The sequence below is a fragment of the Hylobates moloch genome, unplaced genomic scaffold (assembly GCF_009828535.3).
Source record: "Hylobates moloch isolate HMO894 unplaced genomic scaffold, HMol_V3 SCAFFOLD_22, whole genome shotgun sequence".
Lineage (NCBI taxonomy): Eukaryota > Metazoa > Chordata > Mammalia > Primates > Hylobatidae > Hylobates > Hylobates moloch.
Window position 1 is genome coordinate 7,513,462 of NW_026652297.1, and position 15,837 is coordinate 7,529,298.

Sequence of the window (15,837 nt, forward strand, 5' to 3'; positions counted from 1 at the left end):
TTTTGTACAGAGCCAGACAGTAAATGCTCTCTGCTTTGTGGACCACATACAGTCTCTGTCACAACTACTCAACTCTGCCACAGCAGAGTGAAAGCCACCCTACAAAATACCTAAGTCAATGTGCATGGCTGTGTTCTAATACAACTATTTACAGAATCAGGCAAGGACCACATTCCTTCTCTCCAATTATAATCATAGAGTGCAAAGGAGACTAAAGCGGTAACACAAATTTTCATTTTGCGCTTGCTACCATCAGAACAGTGAGCATCTCATGGTGTAATCTCCTATGGGGTATAGGTAAGTAGCATCTTATTATTTTTTTAGACAGAGTTTTTCACTCTTGTTGCCCAGGCTAGAGTGTAATAGCACGATCTCGGCTCACTGCAACCTCCGCCTCCCCGGTTCAAGTGATTCTCCTGCCTCAGCCTCCTGAGTAGCTAGGATTACAGGCATGTGCCACCACATCCAGCTAATTTTGTATTTTTGGTAGAGACTGGGTTTCTTCATGTTGGTCGGGCTGGTCTCGAACTCCTGACCTCAGGTGATCTGCCCACCTCGGCCTCCCAAAGTGCTGGGATTACAGGTGTGAGCAACTGTGCTCAGCCATAAGTAGCATCTTTTACAAAATCTCACATATCTTTTTTCCAAATATATAGAGTGCAACTTTTAAACAGTGGTGCTGAGCAGACTGACTCCCTCCGGTGATCTGTAGGATGCATTTTCCTGATTGATAATGAAAATGAAAATGATTTCCTGACTGAGATGCCTATTTTATAGCAACCGTATAGCTAAAATACTTATAATGAAGAGTAACAGTAATAATATTAGCTATTATCTGACTCATAATCTTACAAAATTGGGAATATCAACCCAGTTTCAGAGAAAAAGCAGGCTGCAGTGACTTGCCTAGGAGTACACAGCAGAGAGCAGTACTAGCATTCCACAGGTCTGAGCAGCACCACAGTTGCTTTACCAGACTGCTCCCCATCACCAGTTTTGTACATTAACAGCTTTATGGTGATTGTAAGTTCCCTTTTCATGGCTCTTTCCTATTTCACTTTCTATATAATCTCATTATTATTGGTTTTTCTTTCTTGTTTTTTTGCAATGACAGTCTCAACAAAATTTCTGGGGTGCCTGTTTCTAAAATTCTCTGCATATTCCTATAAATTTTATGATGCACGAGAATATAAAGTCCCTCAAACACTCAGAGCTCACCAATGAGGTATTCTACCACTTGCTGTCCCTCCTTGGAAACCATGAGAAATGAAACAAACTTGTCAACACCAGAACTTCCCAAACCCTGCCTCCATCTTTTTCTTTCTGTACCACCTCTCTCGGGGTTGTTGATGTCTCACTGTCACAAAATGTGACTTGTCCTGAAGGGTTTTCCAATTTTGAAAGTATGCTCTTAGCAGAATTAATCTTCTTGTCCACAGGTAATACCCAGAATAAAATAGTGTGCTGCTGCCTTTAAACTCCTTTCCAATCAAAATACTTTTAAAAATCAAATTTCAAATGTTTCTAATTGCCTACTAGTATTCGAAATTTATACAAAGGATATAATTTGAAATCATCTTTAGGTATACCAGTATTCTAGGAAGTCAAATAAATAACTTCAAAACATGTGTATTATTGGGTATACTTATTCCTTACTCGTTGAAGAAGTTTATCTCTGTAGTGTTCTACTTGCTCCTGAAAACTCTGGCCTGGTTTTTTAGGTCTTTTGCCAGATTCCAATTCATCCTGAAACTTCATAACTTTGAGCTGTGAAATAAAACATTTTAAAAATAAGCATTTTCATCATTCTAGATTCTCAAGCACTGTTTTGCTTCTTTTCTATAGCAAAGTAGTAACTAATTAGTACTCAGTCAAAATATAATCTCACCTGAAGGCCACTTGTCAGACAAGTCCAACTAGGCAAAAATCAGCTGACCAGATGGGAGCCCTCTCTGGTCATGAGAGGACTCAAAAACCATGAACCGTGCTTCATGGCTTTAAGAACTCACTTATTCTCTCAACACAATTATAACAAATTTGGTATCTGGTTCCCCAAATTAGAAAAGCAAGGTTGCTAAAGGCACGCACACTGCCAGCACGATATGACAGTCAGCATGCAGATAAACATCTTTAAAAAAAAGGCGGGGATGGGAGGTGGGAAGGCTGTGGCATTCTGGTTCAGCTCACGTAAGACCAAACACACAAAGCTGCACACAGTCTGAAGGTTTCACTCACAGTGCAATCACCAGACATCAAAACACAAAGAAAAGGTTAAATCATATTTGGAGGGTACTTTATAAGACAGTAAGAGCAAATACTGATTAAAACAGACCAGGCCGGGCGCAGTGGCTCACACCTGTAATCCCAGCACTTTGGGAGGCCGAGGTGGGCGGATCACCTGAGGTCAGGAGTTCGAGACCAGCCTGACCAACATGGAGAAACCCCATCTCTACTAAAAATACAAAATTAGCCAGGCATGGTGGCACATGCCTATAATCCCAACTACTCGGGAGGCTGAGGCAGGAGAATTGCTTGAACCTGGTGGGTGGAGGTTGCGGTGAGCCGAGATGCGCCATTGCACTCCATGCCTGGGCAACAAGAGCAAAACTCCATCTAAAATTTAAAAAAAAAAAAAAAACCAGACCAGAAAAACTTCCATCTCTTATTACTTATATAAGTGCACAAAGGTATTTTACAAGATATTCACTGCAGCATTGTTTGTAAAAACAGACCACCTACATGTTTAGCCAGAGATTTCTGGCTAATACACCTCCACACAAACAAATACATATAATATACTTATATATTGGCAATGGATAAAGATCTGAAAAAACCAGTAAAATCAGTTACAGGGAGAGGAAAAACCTGCAATAAGTGAGCTTAATTTTACTTTTTATTCTGGAGATAAAACTATCTTAAAATTTTGTACTATATAAAAATAGTAAAAACAATAAATTCATGACTTATTTTGAATTTAAAAATAAAAACTTCATGAAGTGGTTAAAATAAAAACTACCCTAAGGCTTAAAGCAGCTTAAATTACCCAAAAAATTTACAAGGGTGAAAATACCTTCTTCTTGAATTCTACAGGAGGACAAATAAGGTGAAAAGTATGAGGACCTGGAAGATCCTCCAAGTGGTAGAAAGCACATGGATCTTGGATGATACCACTGGGCTGCCAATCTGCTCAATATTGTTCCACTCAAAGAGAAAGAGGAAGCATTCTTGTCCCATGAAATTACTGTAGATGCTAACATTTTATCCTATTTTATTCAGACATTGATATATCCTTTAAATGGACTACATGCTGCTACAGCATTTTATTTATACTTCAAAAACAAGACTTCATTTGCTTTTTACCCCCCTTTATTACAAATTAGTCTTTACCATTTCTCCCCATTCCAAGTGGTATTTTCTTTCTTTTTCTTCTTTTTTTTTTTTTTTTTTTTTTGAGATGGAGTCTTACTCTCGCCCAGACTGGAGTGCAGTGGCACAATCTTGGCTCACTGCAACCTCCACCTCCCAGGTTCAAGCAATTCTCCTGCCTCAGCTTCCCAAGTAGCTGGGATTACAGGTGCACGCCACCAAGCCTAATTTTTGAACTTTTTTTTTTTTTTTTTAGCAGAGACGGGGTTTCGCCATGTTGGCCAGGTTGGTCTCGAACTCCTGACCTCAGGTGATGCACCCAGCTTGGCCTCCCAAAGTGCTGGGATTACAGGCGTCAGCCACCATGCCCGTCTCCAAGTGGCATTTTCACCATTTTTGACTTCATGAATGTTTCTTATACGTTCTCCAATTTTGTCCTTTTTCCATCTATTTTCACTTTTTTTTTTAATTAATTATTATTTGAGACGGTGTCACCCAGGCGTACTGCAACCTTGGCGCACTGCAACCTCCACCTCCCAGTCTCCCAGATTAAGCGATTCTCGTGCCTCAGCCTCCATGCCTGACTAATTTTTGTATTTTTAGTACAGACAGGGTTTCACCATGTTGGCCAGGCTGGTCTCAAACTCCTGACTTCAAGTAATCCGCCCACCTCGGCCCCCCAAAGTGGTGGGATTTCAGACATATTTTCACTTCTATAATCAGGGTCTTTTATAATCAGAGCTTTGATGTTCTCTCCTCTTCTTTCAAAGCTCTCTAAAAGTCTGCATTTTTTGTGTGTTTTAATCATGACTGCATTTAAAAAGATAAGATGTAAGGCTGAGAAAGCAAGGGGGTGGGGTGGGCAACATAAATAGCTAAGTTCATCACTGTGTGAAGCCTCTCGTGATCAAGATGACTCTTCCACAGAATGTATTTGTAGTAAATCAGTTTGGGTTAAAAAGAGTCAAACAAGAGACCCGAATGTTACTTAGGGGAGAGAAGGGATTCCTAAGACAATCATTTTAAAAATCACTATACAATCCCTACTTACAGTTCCTGCTGATAGTCTAACTGAGGCTCAAGCACAAGTCCAAGACACACAGAAAACAGATGATCAAGGGTCTCAACACAAAAGGAAGTGGCCCATGCAATGGCTTGTTAACCATCCATCCCTTATTGCCTTCAGGCAACAGACAGGTTAACACCTTCCGACTCAATTGTTCACTCTTTCCTCAGGGACCAGGACAGAAAGTGATCTCTCTCTTCCAACAAGACAGAAGACCCTCCACTTGGTTCCCCACCCACTCTTCTACTCTTCCAACCTTGCTGGTAGAAATGGGGACAACAGTAGAGTAAGAAAAGGTAACTCCAGCCCAGGCACTGCTCTAAGTGGTATCCGAAAGATTAAGAACTGGCTTCTGGCCACCACATCATCATATAGCTACAAGATTTTTGTGTTTTTACAAAGGATGTTAGTATTTTATAACACGAATCATTTGGTTTTTATTTATTCCATGCTAAAAAATGTTTAGCTATAGGTATCTTTATTAGGACACACATGGGGATGCAAAATTACAGTATACTACAGAATATAACAGAACTAACTGGAGAAACTAATTTAGAACTTCATTCTTTATTTAATGGTTCTCCAATAAAAGGGTTAGTACTCACTGGATTCTAAATCTCGAAATGGGTATCGAAATTTAGGGGCAGAGAACAGAGCTAGTTGTGAAAAGCCCTGGGATAAAGCTCATGAGCTTCGAGTTCTAGTCCAAATTTGCCACCTGTTATGGAACTTTATTCCATATGACTAAATCTCTCAGAGGAAATACAGGAGAAGATTAGATAATTCTAAGACGAAGCCAAGATACACATTTTAAAATCAGGACTTAGTTCATGGTCCAAATCCCAGAAAGACAACTAAGTTGTGAGAGGCAGTCACTATGAAAGCAGGAGAAATAATCACTGAATACACAAAGGACAGGCCAGATTACAAAAGAGCACATGAAGTATGGAAACGTATGCATATAAGGTATATGTGTGCAATATGCATGCACGTGTATCGCATATATACATATACAAGGTGGAAAGAATAAGGTTTGTAAAAACCACCTAACAAAAAAGCTAAATTATATGCTTTCCTCTCTTTAAGTTAATAAGGAAATAGAACATTCTAAACAGTTGGGGCATTTATACGAGGGAATAGCTTGTATTATCAAGAAAATATATTTTTATTTAACTCAAGTCTGTTTCTACTCCAACAGTTTTCATCGGGTCAGAAAGGCAGAGCTTTTTTTTTTTTTTTTTTTTTTTGCCAGAGTCTCACTCTGTCGCCCAGGCTGGAGTGCAGTGGCATGATCTTGGCTCACTGCAAGCTCTGCCCCCCCGGGTCCATACCATTCTCCTGCCTCAGCCTCCCGAGTAGCTGGGACTACAGGTGCCCGCCACCACGCCTGGCTAATTTTTTTTTTTGTATTTTTAGTAGAGATGGGGTTTCACCGTGTTAGCCAGGATAGTCTCGATCTCCTGACCTCGTGATCCACCCGCCTCGGCCTCCCAAAGTGCTGGGATTACAGGCATGAGCCACCGCGCCTGGCCAAGGCAGAGGTTCTTGTAAGGTGAGAGGAGTAAAAGAGGAGCATGTGTAGGTTGAAAAGGTGCACAGGTGAGTGTGTTCACTGACACACATCTTATCCCCCTAAAAATCGTATTTAAAATGTATATGAATACATCCCAGGAAAAAATAAATCAACTAATCAACTCTGAAAATCCTTCATCTCTACTTAAAAATGACACCACACTGACTCTACATAAGGTTAAAACAAAATGCTGTCTGTTTACTTTTCAGTTTGGTGATGTCTGACAAAGAGGTGGGCAAGAACTTGTATTAGCCCAACAGTGACTATGTGGAGAGGTGGCAATGAGGTAACTAATGTGATAGGTATCGTAAGTTAGTAAGGGAGACAGTACTGACATACAGTAGGCATTCAAAAATACTGCTCAATGAATGTACACGGTATGAAAATTCACTCTCATACATTCTTTAGAGGTTTGAGACTGACTGCTAAACTACTGCTAGCATTTACTGGGAATATTTCATCCCCTTGAGGGCATTACAAAGCCCTTCTCTGAGATGTCTGAATAGCCTTGGACAAAACAAAAGGCATTTAAAAAGGAGAGGGTGAGATCAGCCTGGACAACATAGTGAGACCTCATCTCTACTCAAAAAAAAAAAAAAAAATTAGTCGGGCTTTGTGGTGCACATCTGTAGTCCCAGCTACTCCAGAGGCTGACATGGGAGAATCTCTTGAGCCTGGTAGTTTGATGTTGCAGTGAGCTATGGTCATACCATTGCATTCCAGCCTGGTCAACAGAGAGAAACCCTGTCTTAAAAAAAAAAAAAAAAAAAGGAGAGGGGAGAGGGGGGAAAGGGAAAGGGAGGGAAATGTCTACCTGAGATAGTCTGGGCTCTTCTATACATATTCCCATCTTTTAGTATTAAGACCCACTCAATGTCTATTCTCCTTCATATGGTACAGACATTAAAAATGAGCCCAATAAAATGTAAACGTAACAGAATATGCCAGAAAATATTTTACTTTTTCCTAGTTACATACTATGAACACTCAAAATGAAATGGATTTCTTGCCGGGTGTGGTGGCTCACGCCTGTAATCTCAGCACTTTGGGAGGCCGAGGTGGGCAGATCACGAGGTCAGGAGATCGAGACCATCCTGGCTAACACGGTGAATCCCTGTCTCTACTAAAAAAAATACAAAAAAATGAGCCGGGCATGGTGGCTACTCCGGAGGCTGAGGCATGAGAATGGCGCGAACCCTGGGGGCAGAGCTTGCAGTGAGCCGAGATCGCGCCACTGCACTCCAGCCTGGGTGACAGTGCGAGACTCCATCCCCCCCCCAAAAAAAAAAAAAAAGGATTTCTCACAGTACATAACACATAATGTATTACATATGTATATACATATAATCTGTACATTAGAATCCATTTCTTCAGAGGAGCTCTTATGTGCCATGTATTAGAGATACAATAATGAAGAGAAAACAGACATGGTCTTTTCCCTTCATGGAAAGTGCAGCCTAATGGGGAAGACAGATGTTAAATAAGCAAGCAAGCAAGCAAGCAAACAAAATACACATTCACATACATACCCCACAATACATATAAAATCACACAGAAATAAACAGGAAGAAGCAAGCAAGTCCAAAAGGGTAAGAAAAGGCTACTGTGAGTGAAAAGACGGTTGAACTAAGAGGCCTGAAGAAAAGTCACCTGGTATGAAGAGTTCTAAGCAGAGAGAGGGAACAGTATGTACTAAGGTACAATGCAAAGAGGCAACTTAGTTTGGTGGAGAAAGTGAAAAGCCAGTAAAGTGTAATTTAAGTTTCACTGCAACACCAACCTCAATTTCACGAAGTTTGGCTCGTTTTTCCTCACTCATTTCAGAGTACTTAGAGAACTTAGACTCAGTCATTTCTTCTTTGATTGGATTAGAGTACAAATGATGTTCTTCAGATTTGGAACTTTGAGTATCTTCTTCATCTTCACTTTCTTCTTCTTGACTTTAGAAATAAGCAGAATACATTGTATGTCAAGGCAGCAAGAGAGTACCATATTTTACAGTCCACCTATTTTATTTTTCGTTGTCTTAGAGCTTAAATAACATAGCCAAAACATAATAGGACAATTCATACCTCAAGCATTTTTTGCAAAATATTTGATCAATATTTTATAGACAATTTTATAAAACACTTCTTTCCTCCACAGAAAATGTGTGAGCTTCAACGTAAGCATACTTCAATAAATTCTGCTTATGTTGTTATCTGTGTGCCTTCATTTGCAACAAACTTTCCTTGCAGCAGTTAAATGAAACGAATAATCAAGTTTCTGCATACTTCACAGTTCAGAGTGATTTCAAGAAGCTTTATGTTTTCCATTCCTGAGTTATTTCACTCATATTGTGAGCAACAATATTCACAAATATTCTATGCTCTCATTTGTAAGTGAAAGTTAACCTATAAGGATGCAAGGGCATAAGAATAATACAATGGACTTCTGGGACATGGAAGGATGGGAGGGGGGTGAGGGATAAAAGACTATATATTGGGTACAGTGTACATTGTTCAGGTGACAGGTGCACCAAAATCTCAGTAATCACCACTAAATAATATATCCATGTAACCCAAAACCACTTGTACCCCAAAAACTTTTAAAATGAAAATTAAAAAAAAAATAAAAAATAAAAAAAGCTGTATGTGTGCCTTTAGTAACTTCAGCAGAGCCTATAATCAATCTAGAAAATACATGAGCTTGGCCGGGCGCGGTGGCTCACGCTTGTAATCCCAGCACTTTGGGAGGCCGAGGCGGGCGGATCACGAGGTCAGGAGATCGAGACCACGGTGAAACCCCGTCTCTACTAAAAATACAAAAAATTAGCCGGGCGTGGTGGCGGGCGCCTGTAGTCCCAGCTACTCGGAGAGGCTGAGGCAGGAGAATGGCGTGAACCCGGGAGGCGGAGCTTGCAGTGAGCCGAGATTGAGCCACTGCACTCCAGTCTGGGTGAAAAGGCGAGACTCCGTCTCAAAAAAAAAAAAAAAAAAGAAAACACATGAGCTTGAGTCACAGAGTTACTATGAAATAATCAATACAGCTGGTAAAGACCTTATCTGATTAGCACATAACCTTAATAATAAAGCAATGTATGCATTTTATATATTAGCAAATACCGGTATTCACATTTTAGTTGATTCTGGAAGTTGCACTGGTTCTGGGTCAGACAAGAAAATAAAAACCTGAGAGACTATCGTGAGTAAGTCACTTAGGATACAAAGAAGAAAAATTCTCCTGTCCTTCCAGAAGCAGTCTAGTGGAAACACAAACAGGCAACTGTGTAAAGTTGGTCATCAATGCTAGTACAGGATTAACAAAGTGTTCTTGAAGCACAAAGAATGAATGGTTTTTTTAAAAAAATACTTTACATTCTGGGACTGGGTTGTGTGTGTGTGTATATTATTGGCAAATAAATCTGGGCAAAACAAGATACCCATATACAAACAAACTCAGAATGTTTATATATATACAAACAAAATTCCTTACAAACAATGTTGACTGTGATAACAACATTACTGGCATAACCTAGAACAAACGCTGTTTTGCCTTTAATACTTGAACCTCGCAAGCCCTTCTATGTTGGTATTTGGGTACTAAGGACATTCTACAATGAGTAGAAAGATTCCTTTTAATATACATGTAGAATTATTCTTAATAATGTAAAAACAATTATAATCAAATTCTTTCCAAATAAAATTTAATTAAAGTCTTATGTAATAACACCTTCATTGTATGAGAGAAAAATTTACACCAGGCAGATAAAAAGAAAGGCTGTCAATTCAGAATCAGAAAAGATATGGTACTGAGAAAACTCTGATACCAGCTTTTAAATTTCTCAACCAAAGGTCCTTTCTAGACATTACTAAAATATTTTACTAACTTCATCTTCAGAACCACACAAATCATTAATATCACCATACAGGTACAACTCAATACAATATTAGCTAAGGAAGAAAAAAGTCCAAACCGACGGTTTAAAAATATTCTCCTTGGAAAAAAAGTTTTACTTAATATTTCTCATTAATTTGTCAGAAATGTCCTAAATACAGTTTTTAGTTAAATTTTTTAAAACACAAGAATTTCCTGTTTTATGGTACATAAAATTATACAAGTGTTTCAGATGCTTTTAGATTGAAGTGTATGTGTGTTTATGTAAACAGGGATGTTTACTGAAGAATTATTCTAGAAGACTCAATAAGGATGTGACTTTGTTAAACTGAGTCACAGTTACTATGAAACAATAATACAGCAGATATTGATTACTTAACCAATTCTAGCCTGTAAAATTTTTTCTAATTTTTTTTGCAATTTCTAATATTCTTTGGTAAACATCCTTGTTTACCCAAATGTTTGCTTTCAATCATAGATGAATACAGAACAGGTAAATAGATTAAAATGGAATAATACCAATGACATTGAATGAAAAACGTGTCACAGAATAGTATGTACAGTAATATTACATCATTTATGTTCAATAGTTACGCATGTTTTTATACACATAGAAAGGGTCTAGATGGCTGAACATTAAACATTTAACCATATTACTTAAGACTTTTTAAATGAGCTCTATTCATGATTTAAAATATGTAAATATTTTAAATTGCTATTATAATTTTTTCAAGGCTTAAGCAGTTTTTCTAAACTGGTTTTGGCCTTAGCTTTTAGCCACAATTCGAGGTTCAAATCTTATCACAGCTTCTTCCTCTTGTTCTTTTTTTAAAAAGACATGCAAATTCAAGATTCTAAATCCATACAGTATTCAATACAAATGAAATTGCTTTTTGTAACTTTTCTCCAAAACATGCTTTAAAAATCACATTTCTGCCACGAATCACAATATTGCCATAAAATATAATAATTATTAGTTACAAAATCAGCCTTAAGTAAAAAGGCATCTTAGGATTCAGCCACTAGAGAGTAGTAGTGAGGCATGAGAAAATTTCAAGGATCACAAGCTGCGCAAAAGCTTTTTTTCCTTGCTTTGTACTTTGTTATTTTTACATTATCATGATTTACCCGGAATTCCTAAGAAAAATGAAAAATCTAAAATTATACTTCTAGTGATCCAGGCTTCCATCAATGTATGAGTATTCCAGCATCAATGCTAAAATGTACTCATATTCCAAACATTAACACAAGTATTAGTTTTATGCCAAAAAAACTAATACCTTTAGAAATAAAACTAATAGAAAAATACTTTTTTCAGTTCAATGGCTTTTCTACCCTTCCTTCCCCCTAAATAATTATTTTATGAGTACATATACTACTTTTAAAGCAGTGATTCTAAAATGGTAAGATGTTACTAATCATAGGATCATGAACATAAAAAGGGTTCAGAAAACCACTGTTTTAAAGCAAACTGAACTAAACTGTTCTCAATTCATGTATTCCTAAACAGCCTCAGATAGGTATTTCCATTAGCAAGCCACATCTACATTATGTAAATATTTTGTCATCATCACTGCTGACTTGTTCTAATCACACCAACATTTCTGGAAAAACATCATTGTAGACAAGTTTTCACCATCGTATCAAACTGTGTTTCTACAGCCTGCTGATTGATCACATTTTCCCAACAATCCAAATGTCCATTTATTAAATCCACACAAATGCCCATATTGTGCTACGACACACGGGGGTTTTCTCTTTGTTCCCACTTCCGTTGGAGAACAATAGAAGAACGCAAAATTTTTAAAGACAGTAACCTGTGCTTTGTGTTTGTGATACCATCTCTTCCTATTCATTAAAAAAAAAAAAAAATCAACTCCCTTTGCAATGATTTTAAAAAGTGTCAAGCACTTCCTAAAAACTACCAATACAGACTTGCAGGAGAATCTGAGAGCAGAGATTCCTACAGTCACACAGTGTCAAATACAAAAACAATTTCGGGGTGATTACCAAACAGCAAAATCAAAATTATTATTTCTCTATATTTCAAAAGAAAATATTTTTTTTCCTTTGTATTCATTCTTAGTTCTGAAAGGTTTACATTTAAATAACACAATGGCCATAATGCAATCTTTTTCTTAGAATGTACAATCCAAAAGAAAGGAGTATAACCTTTCCTATTCATATTTTAAAAACCACTTTTTGTGGAGCCCAAAACAATATTTGATGGCAAAGGTTTGAAAAAAATGTAGCTGACCAATTAGTAACTACAAAGTGAGAATATAACCTAGCGTAAAAAACTCAAAAGCAAAATGAAACCAGATCCATCAAGACCAGAAAACAAAAGCTCTTTATTCACTGGAAAACCAATGGAGAACTAAAAATGATCCTCACAAATTTTTTTAAGAGTGAAGTTTTCCACTTCACTATTATTTCAACTATACCTCTTAATGAAAAGGGGAGTGTATATGAACAAGAAACAGTATATTCGAAACTTAGATTCTTACTTTTGATTTTCTTCTTCTTCTGATTCTTCATGCTGGTCAAATAATTCCCATTTAGAAGTTGTAACAGCTGAATGGAAGGAAAAGAAGGATGTAATTCCATGAGGTAAACTAGCATTTTTTCAGTAGTACAGTGGAAGCTCAAGCTTTAGAATTGAAAAGTTTATTATTACAGAAGTTTTTTTAATCTATGTTTATCAATTCTCTAAATAGCTATTTCTATATGCCAAATCTCTTTCCTCACAATATCATGAAGTGAATAATGTCATCCTTATTTCTGTGTTGAATATTAAGATTTATTTCATTAGAACCCACAAATAGCAACAATTACAGATTATTAGCACTAGGATACAGGTCTAACTAAGTAAGTGTGAAAGACAGGTCTAAATGGCATCTAATCAGTCTAGCATTATGGGAGGGTCAAAGCTTGGTTTCTATGAAACTGATCTCTATGTAGATTTCTACATAGGTACAGCTTCCCACCTACATTTGCTACTAAAATGCCTTAACCTGAAAGGTTTTCAGTGATACCTCATTACTCTCAAAGCTTCCAAACTGAAAGACCTAAGAAAATTGTAACAGCAACACCAACCACAATAAAAGTGTACATTAGACACAAAATATGATAATATTATTAAGGTTAAAACGTGTTATAAAACATAAAAGGAAAACATATATATATATACAAGCACATCAATAATTAACTTATAAGTACTTAATTTAAAAAATATTTATTTTACTTTTACTCACCCTGTGCTTCCAATTCAGATTCATCCACAGCTTCCCATTTTGATGGGGCAACTTTAAATATAGGCTCATTCTTCTTTGAGTCTTCAGTTGCATCCACTATTAGGGAAAGATAAGCCATTAACCCTGACGACTAGGGGATGACCCGAAGTATTACGTTCATGGGTATTCACCATATTATTAAAAAGCAAAGTAAAATAAGGACACAGATGGACAAATAGTAATACTAAGAACAAGGACTATGACTAAACCAATTCTCTGCATCCGAGGGCAATATTTTTAACAGTATATATATCAATTCAGAAAATACAGGTTAGTAATATATTAAACAAGTGAAGAAGTTGAGAAGTAAAACAAATCTTTAATACCTTTATCTAATCTCTAAAATATAAAACTGCAAAATTATTCAATATTTAAACATATAATTCAAATGTACCAAAGAGCTGTCTACAGTTCCTATTTTCAAAATGATTTTAGGCAGCTAGGAAAACTGAAGTTGTAAGTTAGAAAAACTAATAAAAACTGATAAAACCAGGTACCTAGGATTATGCATAATTGAGCACAAGATTTTGCCTATAATTTCTTGACAAGACAAAAAGAGAAACTTGCTACTATTATAGGAGGCTAATTGTCCCAGCAAAGAAATGTGACCAGAAAAAAATGCTTCTTCTTGGCCTTTTATATAAATAGCATACAAATACATGTATTACTGGGTATATGAATTTTGAAAAAATCAGAAATAGAAAAGTTAATAACTTGATATGTTCATGAGAAACTATAACCTTTTTCCATATCAGCATGTATGGAAATTAGAGTTTTGGTCACCAAACGTATTAGCCAGATTTAATCAGTTTGAAATTTGAACTTACAAGGCACTCCATCAAGATCATCATCAAGACTTTTTATAGGGACTCCATCAAGATCATCGATGGGAGTAGCATCAATAGGAATTCCATCTACATCTTCCAGAGGTGCGCCATCAAGCTCTTCCTCGATGGGGGCACCATCAAGGTCATCTGGAACATCCTATGGAAACGTGTACTATTATAACATTTCCTTTTGCTTGAAGTCACATTGCTTGTAAGATTAACTTGTAATCCAATGCAAGCCAACATACCTGGATACCCACAATCCGAGGTACAACATAAGAACATAGTAAGAACATATTCTATCATCCAGTTTGCTAAAGAAGCAGTCAGTTGTGCATTTATCTAATATTTACCAAGTGCTCACTGGTGCCGGGTACCATGTGAGGCAATGATGAGCAAAAACAAGTTTGGTTCCCTGTTATAGAGCCTGGTAAAGGTTTTTGTTGTTGTTTTGGGGGAGTGGGGGAACCAGGAAATCAGATCATCACAACAATATATACTTATCTGTAACTATGGTAACTGCTACAGCAAAAGCGCATATCATACTATTAGCATACTAAGTTTCACTTAAAGAGGTCAGAGAAGGCTCTCTAAGGTTATGTTTGAGCTGAGATCTGAAGAATCTCAGGTTAAGTCCCAGAAAGAGGGAAAGACATGTATAAAGGCCAATGGTAAGTGGAAACACACATTTAAGAAACTGAAACAAGGACCATGTGGGTTGCAACAGTAAGGCCAATTAGGAAGATCTTGCAGGAGTGAAAGTGAAAACATAATAGCTTGACTAGCATGGCAGAATTAAACATTAAGGATTCTGTAATTATTTCGGAGGTAAAAAAACAACAACAACAACAACAACAGCAGAATGGTGATGTATATCTGCTATCATGTGATGCATCTTTTCATGCACATATTTTACTTATATAGCTATCTTTAACAAAATAAAGTCATGCTATACATATTGCTCTATTACTTGCTTTTTTTCTACTATTAACAATATATCATAACTCTTATATCATTAAATAAAAAAACCACTCACCAATTTTCACATAAGGACACTAGATAGAGAATTCCTGTTATATGTAATTTTGACTCCTGGGTTCCAGCAATAAAAATCCACTACTTAATGGTAAGCAATAGATATTTTTCACAAAGAAATGTACCTCACATATGTAACATAGCACAACTCCAAGAAACCTCCACCCCAGAAACGAATTTTAAAAACAACCAAATACAGAGTACCTACCTCTGTTTCCTTTTCTTCAATAATATTTACAAGTCCTAAGAAAATATTTTGTAGTTTGATCAAAAATGGTTCTGGATAAATTGCCCAATCTTCCCATGCTCTGAAGCAAGTCATTACCCGTTGCTAAAGAAATAGGAAACAGACAACAAACTTTTATTTTGGGCTATATGTCTCAAATTTCAGTTCATGAGAATGATCATCAAGATTAGCTAAATTTGCCTTTAAACTGACATTTTTTAAACTTTAAAGAAAATAACTATGTATCATTACCATATTTTTTTTTAAAAATCAATGTCACCTTCTAATTAAAAGGAAAAAAACTCCTAAAAATAAATATAATGAAAAATAAACAGTAACTATTTGCTCTTTACCACCTAAGGTCAGCTCCCACACCATCAGTACTACCCATGAGCCACATTCCAGAAACACTTACATAGAAACTTTTGAAAACTGGAAACCAAAGTAGCCAAGTTTTGACCTGAATCCCTTATGGTCCAATAAAGTACTTCCTAATTCTGGCTAATACTTTACTCTGTATCTTCCTGAAACTTTTCTTTAAATTCTAACTTATGGTCAAAATTTAAGGTCAAAAA

At 36.7% G+C, this 15,837-nt stretch overlaps 1 protein-coding gene across 4 annotated transcripts in view; it reads right to left on the reverse strand.

Moving 5' to 3' along the window:
- The window catches only part of U2SURP (U2 snRNP associated SURP domain containing), a 57,333-nt gene that overhangs the window by 7,512 nt on the left and 33,984 nt on the right, over nt 1–15,837 (reverse strand). For all 4 annotated transcript variants that reach the window (XM_032144359.2, XM_032144358.2, XM_058433321.1 and 1 more), the window contains 6 exons: nt 15,245–15,367; nt 14,002–14,158; nt 13,136–13,231; nt 12,389–12,455; nt 7,786–7,945; nt 1,657–1,767 (listed from right to left, as the gene is read on the reverse strand). In XM_032144359.2, the coding sequence (XP_032000250.1) occupies nt 1,657–1,767; nt 7,786–7,945; nt 12,389–12,455; nt 13,136–13,231; nt 14,002–14,158; nt 15,245–15,367 (714 nt within the window). The remainder of the gene's footprint in view (nt 1–1,656; nt 1,768–7,785; nt 7,946–12,388; nt 12,456–13,135; nt 13,232–14,001; nt 14,159–15,244; nt 15,368–15,837) is intronic.